General features: G+C 58.7%; 5 protein-coding genes across 5 annotated transcripts in view; 3 read left to right on the forward strand and 2 right to left on the reverse strand.

Moving 5' to 3' along the window:
• Positions 1–4,264, forward strand: part of CARMIL2 (capping protein regulator and myosin 1 linker 2) — a 12,663-nt gene extending 8,399 nt beyond the window's left edge. The window contains exons 30-38 of the mRNA XM_007940260.1: positions 77–309; positions 1,202–1,302; positions 1,385–1,751; positions 1,828–1,950; positions 2,791–2,827; positions 2,978–3,049; positions 3,172–3,393; positions 3,985–4,062; positions 4,152–4,264. Of these exons, the coding sequence (XP_007938451.1) occupies positions 77–309; positions 1,202–1,302; positions 1,385–1,751; positions 1,828–1,950; positions 2,791–2,827; positions 2,978–3,049; positions 3,172–3,393; positions 3,985–4,062; positions 4,152–4,264 (1,346 nt within the window). The remainder of the gene's footprint in view (positions 1–76; positions 310–1,201; positions 1,303–1,384; positions 1,752–1,827; positions 1,951–2,790; positions 2,828–2,977; positions 3,050–3,171; positions 3,394–3,984; positions 4,063–4,151) is intronic.
• A 119-nt stretch (positions 4,265–4,383) lies between these two features.
• ACD (ACD shelterin complex subunit and telomerase recruitment factor) lies at positions 4,384–6,972 on the reverse strand. Its single transcript, XM_007940258.1, has 12 exons — positions 6,871–6,972; positions 6,653–6,789; positions 6,457–6,547; positions 6,293–6,369; positions 6,109–6,153; positions 5,963–5,997; positions 5,671–5,822; positions 5,497–5,593; positions 5,336–5,422; positions 4,765–5,147; positions 4,542–4,633; positions 4,384–4,462 (listed from the first exon to the last, which is right to left on the reverse strand). The coding sequence occupies exons 1-12, from the start codon at positions 6,967–6,969 to the stop codon at positions 4,384–4,386; spliced, it is 1,374 nt and encodes a 457-aa protein (XP_007938449.1). The 5' UTR covers positions 6,970–6,972.
• A 740-nt stretch (positions 6,973–7,712) lies between these two features.
• PARD6A (par-6 family cell polarity regulator alpha) lies at positions 7,713–9,395 on the forward strand. Its single transcript, XM_007940257.2, has 3 exons — positions 7,713–7,775; positions 8,147–8,369; positions 8,644–9,395. Exons 1-3 carry the CDS (start codon positions 7,713–7,715, stop codon positions 9,393–9,395), a joined length of 1,038 nt encoding a protein of 345 aa, XP_007938448.1.
• A 524-nt stretch (positions 9,396–9,919) lies between these two features.
• Positions 9,920–12,918, reverse strand: ENKD1 (enkurin domain containing 1). The gene is made up of 7 exons (XM_007940263.2): positions 12,810–12,918; positions 12,523–12,717; positions 11,751–11,923; positions 10,669–10,794; positions 10,407–10,570; positions 10,169–10,305; positions 9,920–10,080 (listed from the first exon to the last, which is right to left on the reverse strand). Exons 1-7 carry the CDS (start codon positions 12,892–12,894, stop codon positions 9,920–9,922), a joined length of 1,041 nt encoding a protein of 346 aa, XP_007938454.1. The 5' UTR covers positions 12,895–12,918.
• Positions 12,919–13,398: 480 nt separating this feature from the next.
• Positions 13,399–14,957, forward strand: CUNH16orf86 (chromosome unknown C16orf86 homolog). Its single transcript, XM_007940264.1, has 4 exons — positions 13,399–13,503; positions 13,718–13,921; positions 14,221–14,452; positions 14,554–14,957. Exons 1-4 carry the CDS (start codon positions 13,399–13,401, stop codon positions 14,955–14,957), a joined length of 945 nt encoding a protein of 314 aa, XP_007938455.1.
• Positions 14,958–15,983: the final 1,026 nt, after the last annotated feature.

Here is a 15,983-nt window from a genome sequence, read left to right on the forward strand (position 1 = left end):
CCCCCGCCGCCCTAGCGCCGCTGTTGCCACCTCCCTGGGCTTCACACTCGGCGCTCTTCTTGTGTGCTCCCGTCAGGTGCTGCTGAGGAAGCGGAGCCGGAACCGGAGCCCGAGCTGGCGGCTCCGGGAGAAGATGCAGAGCCGCAGGCTGGGCCGTCCGCTCGCGGTTCTCCGAGCCCGGCTGCCCAGGCCGGCCTGCTGCCTCGCATGGACCTGCCACCTGCCGGGCAGCCCCTGCGCCATCCGACCCGGGCCCGGCCCCGGCCGCGCCGCCAGCACCACCACCGCCCGCCACCGGGGGGCCCCCAGGTGAGTGCCCTCCCCCCACTCTAGAGCTCGTGGACTTGGGGGTCGTGAGTGGTTCCTTTGCTCCTCAAGAACGATGACGAGCAGGGAGGTGAATGGTGGGGGCCCAAGGCCACCTGGTCGGGGCCCAAGGCCACCTGGTCGGGGCCCAAGGCCACCTGGTCGGGCAGAGGGAGCCTCGTCCTGAATTCTTTCTGAATTCTTTCTGGCTTTCTCCACCCCAGACCATCTCCGTGTGGGGCCGTGGGTGTGCGGGTTTCATTCCGGGTGCCTGGCTGTTAGACTCCGCCTCGGGCTGGCACCAGTGGATGTGTGAAAGAGGATGTCCATCTTGCCCTCCCTCCTCAAGGGTTACTGAAAGATGTTGTGCCCCTGGGGGCAGCCAGGCTGCAGGGACAATCCCGAGTCTGCCGCACGTTCAGCGGTGTACGTGTAGGGAGATGTCTATGTATGTGGGGCCTGGGTCCCCGCGGGGGCAGTGGGCGTTGCGCGGAGAGGGGAGGAGCTGGCTTGAGGCCCCCCAGAGGGTCTGACGCAGCAGCTGGCGCCGCTAAGGCGGCAGCAGGCCGGTGGGGGTGGGGGGTACTGCAGGGAACTGTTTGGAGCAGAGGGGGTGGCAAGTGGGGCCGTGTGACCTGGAGGGACGCGTGGGTGCCAGCCTGCTGGTGACTGGGTGGGACAAGAACGAGTGTGGGCTGGGTGTGTGCCCAGGCCAGAAATGGGTGAGGGGTCTGTGAAATCCAGCATGTGTCCACCAGTGGGAAAGCAGTCAGCCTCCCCCAAGGGTCACCCCTGTTCTGGGTCCTGGATATGCCAAGAACACAGTGATGGACAGAACTGGTGAAGAGCCACAGTTGCAACTTGGCTTGATCTCTGACCTCACCGTGTTGCCCAGGTACCCCCAGCCCTGCCACAGGAAGGGAATGGGCTCAGTGCCCGCGTGGATGAGGGTGTGGAGGAATTCTTCTCCAAAAGGCTGATACACCAAGATCATCTGTGAGTGAGGGGCCACTGGAGGGGGGGTGGGAAGGAGTGAGACCTTGTGGACCTTCCAACTCACTCCAGGCTGTGCCTACAGCTGGACCCCAGAGGAGGATCCAGCCACCGAGGGGGGTACCACCCCTGTCCCCCGCACACTGCGAAAGAAGCTGGGCACCCTCTTTGCCTTCAAGAAGCCTCGTTCAGCACGAGGGCCACGGCCTGACCTAGAGACCAGCCCTGGGGCAGCTCCCCGCAGCCGGAAAGCCACACTTGGGGACCTGCTGAGGCCCCCAGCGCGGCCAGGCCGTGGTGAGGAGCCTGGTGGGGCTGAGGGGGGCACTAGCAGCCCTGACCCTGCTCACAGGAACAGGCCACGCTACACACGAGATAGCAAGGCCTACTCAATGATACTGTTGCCTGCCGAGGAGGAGGAGGAAGCAGCGTTGGGTGTCAGACCTGACAAGGTACGGCCTGCTGATAAGCATTAAAGGCTCTTCTGGAAATGGGCCCCTTCCCCTACTCGGGCATCTCTGTCCCCAGAGGCGGCCCCTGGAGCGGGGAGACACAGAGCTGGCCCCATCCTTTGAACAGCGGGTACAAGTGATGCTGCAGAGGATTGGCGTGAGCCGAGGCAGTGGGGGTGCTGAAGGCAAGAGGAAGCAAGTGAGTTGGGGGAAGCATGACTGCGAAGTGAGGGCCAGGTGGCATGGCTTGTGGCAGCCTGTGGATATATGTGACCAGGAGCGGAAACTCATGTGGCACAGAAAACAGGTTTCATTGTCATTTCTACCTCCTAACCCCCTCAAAACAGTAATCAGGTCCTACCTTTCTACCCTCTTGGCCTGTGCCCTGGCCAGACGTTTCCTTCTTGTCATTTCACTGTAGACCAAAACATAGGACCCTGTCATCTACAAGTGAAACATCAATTTTGCCAGGGCTTCCTCTCAAGAGACTGTCCAGACTCCTAACTCTGCTTCAAGACCCCAGGGGGTCTCAGCCAGGGTCCATTTAACCTTTACTGCTCTCCACCCTGGGTTGTACCTCAGAGTCTCTACTGCGTGCCCCCTTCTCACTCATCCCTGTGGCTTCTCTGCAGATCTTCCCCAACTCTCTTCTGTTGTCACCCCACTAAATGCCCTCTGTGATCACAGTCCCTGATAAGGACCATAGCCCTGGGTACTATTCATTTAAATACAGCTTTCCAGGAAAACAAACACCTAAGAGATTCAGCCTGAATTTAGAAATATTAAAGCATAGAAAGTACACCACAGAACTTAGAAACTATTTTGTGTGAGTCAACAAATGTGCATGTTTTCTACGTGTGTTAACTGTCCACCACCTCACACTGTGAACTCTTAAGGGAATTAGGACTGGGTCTGCCATGTTTTTGCCTTGTCCGTGGTGGACAGTCTGTGGCTGGGTTTTAAGAACAAGAATGAACCAAAGGACAGGGCCAGGGTGAGGGTGGATCAGGCTGGAGCTTGACTGCCCCTTTTCCTATAGAGCAAAGATGGAGAGATCAAGAAGGCTGGCTCGGATGGTAAGTGGGACCCTGGGGTAGGGCAGTGCGTTTAAGGGGAGGTTATGTCCCTAGGGATAGTCCCTGAGGCACTTGCTCTTCTTGGGGAGAGGCCAGGTTTTCCTTTCAGTTCCAAGGTCTGGTGCCTAAGTCCCCAGCCCCAACTCATAGGTGACATTATGGACAGCTCCACGGAGACCCCTCCCATCTCGATCAAGTCTCGGACCCACTCTGTGTCTGCTGGTGAGTGTGGATGAATGTGTATGATGGAGAGGTGCAGGGGCAGGTACGAGGGGGTTAGACCACTGGTCAAGCCCACCTCCAACACCTGGCCACAGCCTTGGTGACAACCCCTCTCCCTACAGACCCCTCATGCAGACATAGCCCAGGAAGCCAGGGGCCTGAGCCTGCCGTCTGGAAGACTCTGGGGCAGCAATTGAATGCAGAGCTGCGGGGTCGTGGTTGGGGCCAACAGGATGGTCCAGGGCCCCCCTCCCCATGTCCTACCCCAAGCCCCCGAAGAGCCAGCCCCTCCCCAGACAGCCTGGGCCTCCCAGAGGACCCTTGCTTGGGCCCCAGAAATGAAGGTAGGCAGGTACCTCCCCCTTCAGTCCAGGGCTGGGAAGGGGGCTAGAGGAGTTCCTGATGGAAACTCCACTCCTTTGGAGGCCCTGAAGGTGGGAGGAAAAGGTTAGAGTGGGGGAGCTTCTGGGGCCATACCCTGACACCCTGGCCTCCCCTAGATGGCCAGCTCAGGCCGCGGCCTCTGTCGGCAGGGCGACGAGCAGTGTCTGTGCATGAGGACCAGCTCCAGGCCCCTGCTGGTGAGGGGAGATGCCCCATGTGTGCTGGCATCAAGGATGGAGATGGTGGGGGTGGGGAGGGACTGGGAATGTGAGGGGTCAAGAAAGCAGGGAGCCAGAACACCAGGTGCAAGGGGGCTGACAGGAACGCCTTCCTCTTGCCCCTGGTCCCACCTGCAAAGCAAACCTCTGGCAGGAGTGGGAGGGCACAGGAGACAGGGAGGCCTCTAAAGGCAACTCTGCTTGTGGGGTGTGTGTGTATGGGGGGTGGATGTATATGCACACAGAGCCACACACACAGGAAATAGGGGAGGGGGTAGGGGCTGGGCAGGTGAGCCCTTAGCAACCCACCCCACGCCTGTCTGTGCTTCCCAGAGCTGCCCCTGAGGCTGCAGCGCTCCCCCGTCCTCAAGCGCAGGCCGAAACTCGAGGCACCCCCATCCCCAAGCCTAGGTAAGTGAGGGTGAGGGCCAGTTGTGGTGGGGATTGGGAGGTCTGCTTAGCCCAGCCTTGACTCTTCCTCTCTCCCTCTATCCTTGCAGGACCCGGGCCTGGAGCCGAGCCTCTGCCCCCACAGCCCACGGAGCCCTCCAGCCCTGAGCAGAGCCTACCCTCCCCAGCCACAGACCAAAGAGGCGGCGGTCCCAACCCCTGATCCTCTCCCTTCCTGCCGCATGAGATTATTTTATTAAAAAACTCAAACAAAGTAGACTGCAGAGCACTGTTTATCCACCCACCAGCATGATCCCGTGTGTACACACACTCCCATGGGCCTCACAGCTGCATCAGTTCAGGCTCTGGCGGTGGCTCTGTCAGGAAATGCAAGGCCCAGGCCACAAGCTCGGGAGGGAGCCTGGGGAGAGAACCATGGCTGCAGATCAAGGAAGCCGGGAGCCAGTGACCAAGGGAGTGGGGCAGCCCTGGGCACTCACCTGGCAGCTTGGACCCTGGCACAGAGGGAAGCAGGGGGTGGTGCGTACGCATACTGGAAGGCAGAACCATCGCGATGCCTATTTGGGGGATCCTGAAGAGGGTATGGTGTCTGAGGAGGAGCCCACAAGGACTGCTAACCCCATCTAATGCTACCCTAGCTCCCCTTCCAGATCTACCCGAAGTCCACCCCATCCCACCCTCCACTTACAGGACTCTACTCACCCAGACAGGGCTGGGATCCAGGGATTCCGTGGTAGCACTGGCCCTTGGAGGGGGCCGTTGATTCTGGGGTGGCTCCTTGAACTCCAGACAAGGTTTCCGAGCCCTGATCACATGGGCCTGGTGTGGTCTGGGGACATGGCCAAGGGGCAAGAGACTAGGTGTGCTGCTCAGGGGCGGAGAGCTGGGTTCACAGCTGGGGTGTAGACAGCGGAGGTGTGCAGAGCAGGAGGGGAAGGGGTCAGGGGTTGAGCAGATGGCCGCTAAGGACTGGGAACTGTCCCTCTGCGCTGGCTCTGGAGCAGCCAAGGACAGGGCAGGCAGAAGGCTGACGCTGGCACTGCTTTCCTCTGACTGTGTGTGGCCAGGGAGTCCCTGAGGAGTTCCTGAAGAGAAGGGAGCTCACTGTGGACAGCCCTCCCAGCTCTGATGAGCTGAGTGACCTGTGACCTTGGGCAAGTCTACAGAGACTGTGTTCATCCCCCACCTGGCTGGGTACCCTTTCACAGCATCTTGTACAGCCCAGGACCCTGAGGGATAGCAGTGAGTGCTTGTGCCCGGAGCACCACCTCACCTGAGGAACTGGGTGAGGAAGAAAGGGAGGAAGTCAGGGTCAGAGAGAGGTCCTGCAGAGCCGGGTCTCGTGGGGGCAGCTCAGGGTCTGAGGGTTTAGGGGAGGCTTTATCAACACACTGTGACCCAGGTACTCCCCCTTGACCTCTCCAGCCCCTTTACCCTGTGCCCTCTGACCTGGGCCCAGAGAACTCAAGATCTGCTGATCATTTTCAGAGATGTGCAGCCATAGGCTAGATACAGTGTACACAGCTTCTCCCTGTGAAACACCAACTCTTAGCCTGACTGTTGCCAACTCCTCACACAGACATTTCCTAAGGGAAGCCCCAGACTGACCGTGGCCCTGCAGCGGGAGGCGGCCCAGTGAGTGAGTGGAGGTGCTGTTCGAGGGCCTGCCAGCATCAGACAGCTCTCAGCCAGGCACACTAGTGCCCCCCGATGCTCCTGGTCTTCCTGTACCTCATCTAGAAGCTGGGACAATGTCAGACCTGGGGGCAGGGGACCAAGAGCTGGGCTAAAGCTCACAGAAAAGAGAGAAAAGAATCGATGGGGAACAGGGCTTTTTGAGGAAGCAGGCAGTGGTGGCTGCAAGGTCACAAGTTAGGGTCACTGGCACCCCTACCAGTACCTGGGTTGGGGGAGGTGGACTCTGACAGGTACTCCCTATAGGAACAAAGGAGACAGGCCTGAGAAGCAATCCCGAGGCTTGTCTTACTCAGATGTGCCGTTCCCTGACCAGCCACACCTGGCCCCAGAGCCCAGCCCCACACTCACTCTAGACAGTCACAGAGCTTTTTCTGCACATCTGGGTCCTGGTTGCTGGGGTAAAGAGAAGGGTGATAGCCAACAGTCAATGTTACTGGGAGCTCAAGTCGTCTCACCCAAAACCCACCCAAAAAGCCCATGCCAACGCTGACCAGGCCCTGAAGGGCTAGTGGAGGGCGAGGGCATCACTTACCAACCAGCCACTCGTACCCGGGGCTGCTCCGTGGGTAGCAGGCTGAAGCTGTCCACCTGGAGGTAGAACTCCGCGGGCTGGAGGAGTGAGTTCAGAGTCGACTCTCAGGTGTTGTCAGAAGGAGCAAAACCCAGTAACCCGCCCCAGCTGGGCTCATCACTCACTCCGCCGCGCTCGGTGACCTGGACGCGGACCTCACAGTCTTGCAGCAGCAGCAGCCGACCCTCAGTCCCGCGGAAACCGAACTCCTTCTCCCTGTGGCGAGCGCGACCCTCACTGCCTAGCCCAGTTCAAGACAAATCCTCCCACCTCAGGCTCAAGCCTCGCGCCCTCCCAGTTGCCCCGTGGCGCTTCTCTCACCAGTCGGAGGTGTTCAGGGCCTTTAGTGTCAACAGGCATCGGATACTGTGGGTCCCGTCGGACACAAGCAGCGAAGCCCCAACATAAGACGCGTCAGGGGCGCGCGATGGACCCGGGGCCTCTGCCTCCTCTAACACCTGGCAACGGCGACCGGCGTCAATCTTACCGCACAGGCCCCCGCCCTGGTCTCCGGGCCTGGGCGAGGAGGAAGGGCTCACCTCAAGCAGTTGTCCCGCCCGCGGACTAGAGAGTGCCTCTGACCCCAGTACCAGCTCTCGAATCCAGGGCCGCAGAACCAGGGTCCCCAAGCCCGCCATATCTGCAGCTGCAGCTAGCGGAACACAGATCCGGGTTTCCCGCGAGCGCTACGTCCCCGCCCCCGTCGGAAAAGGAAGTGCATAAGATTGGGCGGGACCGGGCTGAGGCCCCGCCCACGAGCGTACCTGCGCGTGCGCACAAGCCCGTGCTGGGCGGGAGCTTCTTTTCTGGGTATTGTGTCGGTTTGGTCTACTGGGTCCAATTCCTCTTACTGGAGTGTTTTTCCTAATAGCCCAATTGGGCCGCTTGTGAATACTCAGGTGGCACACGGCAGGAAGGATTTTCAAGGGTGGGCTCGGAGGCTGCGGCTATGAATGGTCCAAGCGAATTGGCTCGAAGCCACTTGGATTCTGTGTGATCCCATGGAGTTTTAGCAAATATTTATACGGATTCATTTTTCATGTTCTAGTGGAAATAACAATACACAGAGCTTAATAAATAGCACTTCTCGCCTCCTCCCCTCGAATTGGTAGAGCCCCTCCTCCCCCAGACTCCGGGGACACGCGAACCGTAGCGTAATGACGTAAAAGCAGAAGGCTCTCTCCCTCCACCCAACTCCGTTTCCTAGGAAACGTGGACTCCGCGTTCCACTCCTTCGCTGCCCCGTGACGTCATGGTGTGGCCAGGAGGGCGGGGGAAGCGCTATCGCCAGGGGCGGGGCGCCGAGAGCCTGCCGGCTCGGCTGTGCACCTGCGCCTCGGCGGGCCGCCTGAGGCACATCCCAGGCCCGCCCGGCCCTGCCATGGCCAGGCCGCAGAGGACCCCAGCGCGCAGTCCCGACAGCATCGTCGAAGTGAAGAGCAAAGTAAGGGCCCCTCGGCCCCGGCTCCGGCCCTGGCCCTAGCCGCTTCCAATTCCCTCATCCCCCGTTCCTGTCTCCTCGGTCCCCATCACTTCTTTCTCTCTTCCAACTCCCACGCCCCATTCTCTGGCATTTCTGCTCACCTTCCCTCATTCATCCTCCCTCCTTCCACGGCCAGCCTCCAAATCTGTCTGTGGCCTGGGTACCTGGAGGGCGGGGAAAAGACCTTGGACAGCATCCGCATACGCTGAGGTCTGGGCTCCAGGCTGCAGCTGTTTCGGCTGCCTTATCTTTCCCACACCTTTTGACCTGAGGTGAGAAAGTGGCGCAGGCTCTGGCCTGACCACTCCTTTCCCCCCACCTCCGGCCTCCAGTTTGACGCCGAGTTCCGACGCTTCGCGCTGCCCCGTGCTTCCGTGAGAGGCTTCCAGGAGTTTTCGCGGTTGCTGCGTGCGGTGCATCAAATCCCGGGGCTGGACGTGCTGCTTGGCTATACAGATGCTCACGGCGACCTGCTGCCCCTCACCAACGACGACAGCCTACACCGGGCCTTGTCCAGCGGGCCCCCACCGCTACGCCTGCTGGTGCAGAAGCGGGGTGAGGGAAATAAGGGATGGGAGTGGGAAGCAGCCTCTGTGGGGAAGGGTAACAGAGCAGGTCTCCTCTTGTCTATAAACTAGTCCATGCCCAGGGCGTCTCGGCCTCACCCTCTGCAGTCCCTGCCCTTGGCCTGACCTCCAAATGGTAGAAATAATTACAGCGCCCCCTTCCCCAAGCCTGGCTGGGCCTGGTGAAAAAGGGCCCTGGGGCCCTGGAGGGCACAAGTAGACAATCAGGGTCTCTGATCTCGGCGTCCCATCTCCTACAGCAGAGGCTGACTCCAGTGGCCTGGCCTTTGCCTCGAACTCCCTGCAGCGTCGAAAGAAAGGGCTCCTGCTGAGGCCAGTGGCGCCCCTGCGCACGCGGCCACCCCTGCTCATCAGTCTGCCCCAAGATTTCCGCCAGGTTTCCTCTGTCATAGATGTGGATGTACTGCCTGAGACACACCGCCGGGTGCGGCTGCACAAGCATGGTTCAGACCGTCCTCTGGGCTTCTACATAAGAGATGGCATGAGTATGCGTGTAGCTCCCCAGGGCCTAGAGCAGGTTCCAGGCATCTTTATCTCACGCCTGGTACGTGGGGGCTTGGCTGAGCGTACAGGGCTGCTGGCAGTCAGTGATGAGATCCTTGAGGTCAACGGCATTGAAGTGGCTGGGAAGACCTTGGATCAGGTGACGGACATGATGGTTGCCAACAGCCACAACCTCATCGTCACTGTCAAGCCTGCCAACCAACGCAATAACATAGTGCGGGGGGCATCTGGGCGTCTGGCAAGGCCCACCTCTGCCCGGCCTGGGCCTCCTGAGCCTGACAGCGACGATGACAACAATGATCTGGTCATTGAGAACCGCCAACCTCCATGTTCCAACGGGCTGTCCCAGGGGCCCCCATGCTGGAACCTGCGCCCCAGCCGTTTACCTCCCAGTGTTCGAAGTTCTCTGCCCTCCCTGGATGATCAGGAGCAGGCCAGCTCTGGCTGGGGGAGGAGCATTGGAGGAGATGGTAGTGGCTTCAGCCTCTGACAGGCAGGGACTTAGCCCCTTGCCACTCCAGGCTACAGGGGCATGGCAGAAAACTTCCCTGGTGGGGATTTTTAGCTTGCTTACAGAGACTCCTCAGCCTGGGGAACATTAAAGGTTTTCTACAAGTGCAGTCATGCTCCTTCTGTGTCACAGGCCCATCTCCTCCCTCCTCCCACAGCTTGCCTTTTGCCCTGAACATGAAGCAGGAGTGATGAAGGTAGCAGGGAAACGTTCCTACAGTCAAGTGCCAGGAAGACCACCAGGCTTGGCATTTCTAGTGCAAGAAAAGCTCTTACAGAAGCAGATTGAGCTGTGTACAAAATGTTTAATTTTGACTAAGGGTGAAGCAGCTGGGCTGGCCCTTCCACAGCTAGTGGTGCCTGGTAAGAGTGCTCTAAGAAGGTACTGTCCACCCTACTGCGCCTGCCTTCAGACCTCCACTCTATGAGGGGGCCTGAGCCCACTCTTTGCCGCTGTGTGGAGATCCTCAGTGTGGGCCCCTTCCACTACTCCCACAAAGGGATTTAGGTGTTCATCTTCACAAAGACTTTGGGGCGGGAAAAGATCTTGATGGCCTCCTCCACTTGCACCAGCTTCCGGTCCAGCTCCGCACGGTGGCCCTGAGCCCTCAGTGAGTCTGCCCCAGCAGGCAGCAGCACCAGCTCACGAAGCAGCTGGCTCTGGCCTACAGGGGCCACAGAAGCAGTGAGGGCTGGAGAGGGGTGCATGGTCCCCAGTGGGTCCCTCTCTAGCCCCCTTACCCAGGTACTTACTCTGGAGCAGAGAGCTCAGTGTCTCCAGCCGCTGGTTCTCAGGCATGCGAGTGTGGCCAGGGGGCATGGCAGGATCCGGCTGGCTGTGCTGGCGGGCCTCAGCCTCCCGCCGCCATAGATCCCTGCGCTCCAGCAAGCTGCAGATGCACAGACTCAAGGCTGATGACCCCAGGGCAGAGGTTGGCTCCCGCCCCTCATGTGGTGCCCCTCACCCTGGGCATTGGGCTCCGAGACCTACTAATGAGGCACGTGGCCCTTCTGTGTGGTGTTGTAGTGCTCCTGGGCTTGGCGCTGCTGCTCCAGCACTTGTGCCAGGACCTGCAGTGAGCGGGAATGCCGCCGGGGGGCCCTCTTGGCAGTGCGAGCATTGTGGGTAATGAAGTCCACACCCTGGTCTGGACCCTGTGGGCCATGGCAAGCATGGTGGGGCAGAGGGCAGTGTTGTGGTTCTGCACCCCCAGAACTCCCCATCCTTCTCCAGCTCCCATGCATACTCTCACCTTAGCTTTGGGATCTGGTGTAGATAGCTGGGGACTGGGGACACGAGGTGGTGGAAGCCCAGGGCCACAGCGGGAGTGCGCCTTCAGGAAGCGGGCAGGCTCTGTCCCAGAAGCCGGGCCAGGCTCCTGAAGGGCAGGACACAGCACAGAGATTGGTCAGGCTGAGGTGAGGGTCTCAAGCCACAAGACCATGCCTCTGTCCCTTCTGTCTCTCAGGACCTCTCCCCATCCCTCTGGGCCTCTTCTCTCTTGAAGGAACACTCTTGATCAGGATTTAGACGTGTGTATCTCACATCTTTAAGAAAACAACACACTACCCCTTCTTCTACCTTAGTCCTGGCTCCACCTACTCCTCTCTCTTCCTTTCCTAGCCAAGCTTCCTGGCTCTGGCCCCTTAAGGTCATTGACAGCTGGCCTCCAAGCCCTCAAATCCAGGAGTCACTTTTCTCATCCCATCATGCTCAATTTGATCCTCAGTAACTTCTGAGTTTCATTCCTGAGACCCAGACCTGAATATCCATATGCTTCCTGGACACACTACCACCCCGGGCAGCCCCACAAATGTTTCGGCCTCAGCATATTCATTCATTCACATGTGACCGTGTTGTTTTCTTGACTCAGCTTCTTCTCTTGAGGTCCCTGGATATGACCTTGGGAGTCTACCCAAGACAGACTCCATCTCCACCATGCCCTTCCCACTGCCTTCAAAAATAAAAGTTGACAGCAGCTTGTGTGGCTCTTTATGATTTGTTAGCCCAACCTGTGGTCTTCCCCCCCCCCAACAGTGAATTACACCCAGCATCCCCACTGCCCACACTCCCTCTGGCCTTTGCAAGGTTCCATCTCTATGGCATGTTCTCATTTACTCTCCCCTGGCCTAATTCTTACTTGTCCCTAAGGATCAACCATGACCATTTCTGAGAAGGCCCCCCAAGCCCCACCGTGCAGCAGGCCAGGTGTCTCTTAGTCCTCTGTTACCTAACTCCCCTGTGGTTTTTGATCCCTTCCCGTAACCCAGATCAGTGTATAATGGCTGTTGATCAACAACACGAGCAGCACTTCTCACTCCCCATGGCAGGTACCTGCAGTTGGGCCTTGACCCGGGACTCCACCTTGTCATACTTAGGGGAACGCCACAGCGCCTTCAAGGGCCTTGGCTGGCCTTGCTCCCGCCTGTACTCCTGCTCCCTGAAGCGCCTCTGTATCTCTTTGATACGTCTCAGGTTCTCCTTCTCATGGTCTTTAGGGTCCTTCCCTGAGTAAGAGATGCAGCCAGACCCTGTCCTATGTACAGCCTATTCAATCCAACTCACACCAGTTCAGGCACAGGCCCACAACCTGCCGCCTACAGAAAAATCTCCTGACCTCTCCACCTAAGTTAGATCCTACACACACACTCCCCCTCATCAGCTTGTTTCCTTCTCCACATAGCAATCGTCAGCTACGCCTGATGACAGTTTATATTTTCATTGTGAAGGATACCATTAATCATCTTGTATATTATATTAAACTCTTCACTTGTTTGTTATCTCCCATCTTGACTCATGGATGACCCATGCTTCTCTTCAACCCTGCTTCCCTAGCATCTATGAGGCCTGGCACACGCTAACTAAGAACTTAATAAACAACGCTGCTTGGATGCATGAATGCATGAAGCTGAGGCTGCCCAGGAACCTTCACGTCATTCAGTTTTTTCCTGAGAGGAGGTAGTGCATTGTTCTTCTTTTATAGTTGGGGAAACTAAGCCTCAGAAGGGCAAAAGCCTGGGTGAGGGTCGGGAAAGGAAAAGCCTCGGCGTTTCGTTTCTGTTTTTGACCTCCATTGGCCTCACTGCCCCTTCTTCCCGGGACTTACTCTTCGGAGAGGCCCTTGGGGTTAGGGAAATTCCCCCGAGTTGCAGCAGCACGGCCCCCACGCCGCGCCGGCCACGTTCCAGGATCTCCCGCGCTCCGGGACCGATGCGGGGGCCGCTGGGAGGAGCGGCGTCAAGGTCCGGGTCCGAGATAAGCAGGTCTAGTTTCCGCGCGTTTCCTTCAAGGCGCCCTTGGGCTGACGGGTGGGGCGAGAGGCGGAGCAGAGGGCTCAGTGTGGAGCCGGGACCGCCCCCAGGTCCCGCTCCGCCATGGCCCGTCCCCACTCACCCGAGGCCGGGCGCCGGTAGTAGTCCGGGCAGAGCGTAGGGTCCGGGGGTATGGGTCCAGAGATGCGGGACGGACCTTCGCACATGTCGCCGCCCTGCAGAGGTGCACCGAGGCGTGCCCGGGCCGAGACCCTTTTCTCCAGCCCCGCGCTTCCCCCCCTCCACCTGGAACCTAATCCTGACCCCAGCCCTCCATTCCCCGCCCTCCCAATACCCCGGCCTGCGCCCGCTGCTTCCCCAGCCTCTGCTCCTAGCCCACTCGCCCGCTCTATTCACTACCCGTTCCTCGCAACAGCAGAACAGGGGTCTCACCGGAGCTGTTCTGCCGCCTGCTGCGGCGACCCGACGGGAGTTGCTGTTGCCAGGCAACAATAGCTTCCGTCTCTGAGGTTAGGGGTTAGTGTCGCTGGTGCAAAGCCTTCTGGGGCTTGTAGTTCCAGCTAAAGTGGGGCAGAGGGACCTCCAACTTACCCAACTCTTCTCTCGCCTCCCTGCGCGTCTCGGGGGTCGGTTTGGGGTCCATCACAGCGGCCCCCAAAGTCCGCCCCCCCAGCCGCGGTGGAGGAATGAATCGCTGATCCCGCGCAGCCATGGCCTCAGTAGGGGCCGAGAGGCGGCCTGGGACCCAAGAGGATACGGCCGTGGGGCTGGCAGTGCCCGTGGAGGCGTCTGGTGGCCGCGTTCAGAGCTCTGAGGTGACAGTAGGGCCTTCTGACGCAGCTGGCTGTGGCGCTGGGGGGACAGAACTCTTCACGATCCTGACCCTCTAACTGGCAGGGCAGGCTCCAAGGGCGAGAATGCACACTGGCTGTTGCCTCTTATCCAGTGTTTATGTCTAACGTTGGGCTCCAAAGTTTGATCCCTGTATCCTCTGGGCTTAGTGACCAATAACCTATGTGTTACCTGTAGTGTCCAGTGACACGAGACCAGTGTCTGGTGCCAGCACATGAAGCCTGCCAGACCCAGAGTGAAGACAAGTGTCCAAGAGGACCAGCCTCAGAGCCAGAGCTCCAGGAGGAGAGACTCAAAGCAGAGGTGGAGGCCCTAGAGGAGAGAGGCCCCAGGCCCTTAGTGTCCACTGTGAGGCCCAGTCACAGTCTGAAGAGGAAGCCTGTCAAGTGAGGGGGCGTTCAGAGGGAAGGAGCTGCAGGGATGGGGAGTGGGGCTCACATCCCTTGTCCCTTGGCATCATCATCATCATGTCTTCTGTCCCTCAAGAGGCTTGGTTAGAGACCAAGAGAGAGGAGGCCTGAAGGTCTTGGAGGGGGATGAACTCATGAGCTCTGGGCCCTTGCTGGCCTGAGACCTCACTGACCAGGATAGGGTGAGGTATCTGGTCCTGGGTGGTAGGTAGGCAGGGCTATCGCCGAGGCTCTGGGCACAGGTAGGCTTCTCGCGCCTCCTGTCCATAGCTCTGGTCCCCCAGCCTCCCAGGGGCTAGTCACCATGCCCATCCTAGGGCCAAAGCTGAGCTGCCACTGGGGCTGCTGCTGCAGAAAGAGGAGCCGGAGGGGAGCCAGAGTGAGCCACCACCATCTGCCAAACAGCACAAAAAAACCAAGAAGCGCAAAAGTCCAGGGGCCCAAGCACTCCCAGCTGTAGTCAACACAGTGTCTGCCCCCTCAGAGGCCTTGGGGCTGGAGCGTGAGTGGCAGCCCTAGGCTTCCCTATCTCCTCTGCTCACTGGTCCCCCTGACATGGCACAAGCTGGTGCTCTAGCCCTGCCCTATTCTGGATCCTTGCAGGAAAGGCCCAGCGCCTGCGGCCTCTGTACCAGTACATCAACTATTGCAACCCTGAGCTGAACCAGGCAGGAGAAGGGGACAGGGAGGCCAAGGCCGAGCACGAGTTGGACCTGGCCCTGATCCCCAAGGAGGCAGGTGTGGAGCAACTGCAGGCCCTGCTGCCTGTGGCAGGTGAGCTGGGCTCAGGCTTGGCTTTGCCCTGCCGTAAAATGTTAGTGCCCCCAACCCATGTTCTGGCTCCCCTGGCAGAGGAGGCTGGAGAAGAGCCTGGGGGTCTGCCCAACTTGGGGGTCAGTGGCTGGCCCAAGGCTGAGGTGGATAAGTCAACCCAGGTGGACATCGACAAGATGCTGAGTGTCTGTGCTGCCCCCCTTGTGCCCCCGCTCTCTCCTCAGTACAGGTGACTGTGCTGCCCTGCCCCCCTAGTGGCTCCCCTCTCCCCAAGCCTGAATCAGAACAGCAGCCTTCAGGCCTAGGGAGGAATTTGGTCCATGCTACCATTTGCTGGGACCTTGGGCTTGCTGACAATAAACATTTTTTCCTTTTCTCAGACTGTGACATTCCCCAGTGTCAGTGTGTGGTATAAAGCCTGACTAGTTATTTGGATTATTCAAGAACTTGACAAAAAAATACAGATTCTGGGGCAACACCCCAGACCTCATTGAATCAGAATCTAAGGATGGGGCCTGGATTCTGTATAGTTAAATGCTCCCCAAATCTATCTGTCTAAAAGTGGGGGACAAAGAGGGAGGTGACTGAGGAACTTGGTACAGAGAAAGGGTTTGTCAGCCCACTGGAAGTAACAATTTGGTCTTGCTCCCATCTCCCAGGGAAGTGGCCTGCATTAGGGGACCAGCACTTAGAACTCCCCCCTCTGAGATGGCAGAGTTCACTTAACTGTCCCAAGAATAGCTGACTTTGGAACACTTGCCACCTTTTTGCCAGACCACAACTGGGCCAGAACATGCCCACGGAGTGGCCCGTGACAGAGGTGTCCGTACCTTGTTCCTCGTAGGAAGTGGTGTAGACAAGGAGGGGGGTCTCGATGTGACTTTCTGGAGAAGTTGCTTGGGCTTCAATGTGAAGAGCAGAATGGGGAGGAAGAGACTGGGGACAGGGAGGTGAGGAGACTTCCATTGCCAAGACTGGGAACTGGCTAGTAAGCAACAGGGATTTGGGAAGCTCTTGCCTGGTTGCTGCATCAGAGAGAATACTCTTAAGAGGTTTAATGCATTTTCACTGGCCTGGACAAACCTTGTTTACTTTGATCAGAGGAAGAGTTGTTGGACATCCTAAATCAAATCCGACTCCCTCGTTGGGTTTCTGAGGTGCTATCACTGCAGAATTAGATTGCCTAATCTTTTTTCTGGGAGCTCTGGTAGCATAGTGGCTAAGACACTTGCCTGCTAACCAGATGGCTGGCGGTTCAA

This window comes from Orycteropus afer, unplaced genomic scaffold, assembly GCF_000298275.1.
Source record: "Orycteropus afer afer isolate SDZICR_OR568_19922 unplaced genomic scaffold, OryAfe1.0 scaffold00067, whole genome shotgun sequence".
Classification (NCBI taxonomy): Eukaryota; Metazoa; Chordata; class Mammalia; order Tubulidentata; family Orycteropodidae; genus Orycteropus; species Orycteropus afer.

What these genes read in the sequence shown, in the direction of transcription:
- PARD6A (XM_007940257.2), top strand. Translation starts at nt 7,713, where the DNA reads ATGGCCAGGCCGCAGAGGACCCCAGCGCGCAGTCCCGACAGCATCGTC. An exon ending in TCGTCGAAGTGAAGAGCAAA is followed by an intron (nt 7,776 to 8,146) that starts GTAAGGGCCCCT and finishes TCCGGCCTCCAG; the next exon opens with TTTGACGCCGAGTTCCGACG. An exon ending in CCTGCTGGTGCAGAAGCGGG is followed by an intron (nt 8,370 to 8,643) that starts GTGAGGGAAATA and finishes CTCCTACAGCAG; the next exon opens with AGGCTGACTCCAGTGGCCTG.
- CUNH16orf86 (XM_007940264.1), top strand. Translation starts at nt 13,399, where the DNA reads ATGGCCTCAGTAGGGGCCGAGAGGCGGCCTGGGACCCAAGAGGATACG. An exon ending in GCCGCGTTCAGAGCTCTGAG is followed by an intron (nt 13,504 to 13,717) that starts GTGACAGTAGGG and finishes TGTTACCTGTAG; the next exon opens with TGTCCAGTGACACGAGACCA. An exon ending in AGAGGCCTTGGGGCTGGAGC is followed by an intron (nt 14,453 to 14,553) that starts GTGAGTGGCAGC and finishes GGATCCTTGCAG; the next exon opens with GAAAGGCCCAGCGCCTGCGG.
- ENKD1 (XM_007940263.2), bottom strand. Translation starts at nt 12,894, where the DNA reads ATGTGCGAAGGTCCGTCCCGCATCTCTGGACCCATACCCCCGGACCCT. An exon ending in CCCAAGGGCCTCTCCGAAGA is followed by an intron (nt 11,924 to 12,522) that starts GTAAGTCCCGGG and finishes TCTCTTACTCAG; the next exon opens with GGAAGGACCCTAAAGACCAT. An exon ending in CACCAGATCCCAAAGCTAAG is followed by an intron (nt 10,571 to 10,668) that starts GTGAGAGTATGC and finishes CATGGCCCACAG; the next exon opens with GGTCCAGACCAGGGTGTGGA.
- ACD (XM_007940258.1), bottom strand. Translation starts at nt 6,969, where the DNA reads ATGGCGGGCTTGGGGACCCTGGTTCTGCGGCCCTGGATTCGAGAGCTG. An exon ending in CCTCCCGCTGCAGGGCCACG is followed by an intron (nt 5,594 to 5,670) that starts GTCAGTCTGGGG and finishes GGTGTTTCACAG; the next exon opens with GGAGAAGCTGTGTACACTGT. An exon ending in GCCAGGGTCCAAGCTGCCAG is followed by an intron (nt 4,463 to 4,541) that starts GTGAGTGCCCAG and finishes TTCTCTCCCCAG; the next exon opens with GCTCCCTCCCGAGCTTGTGG.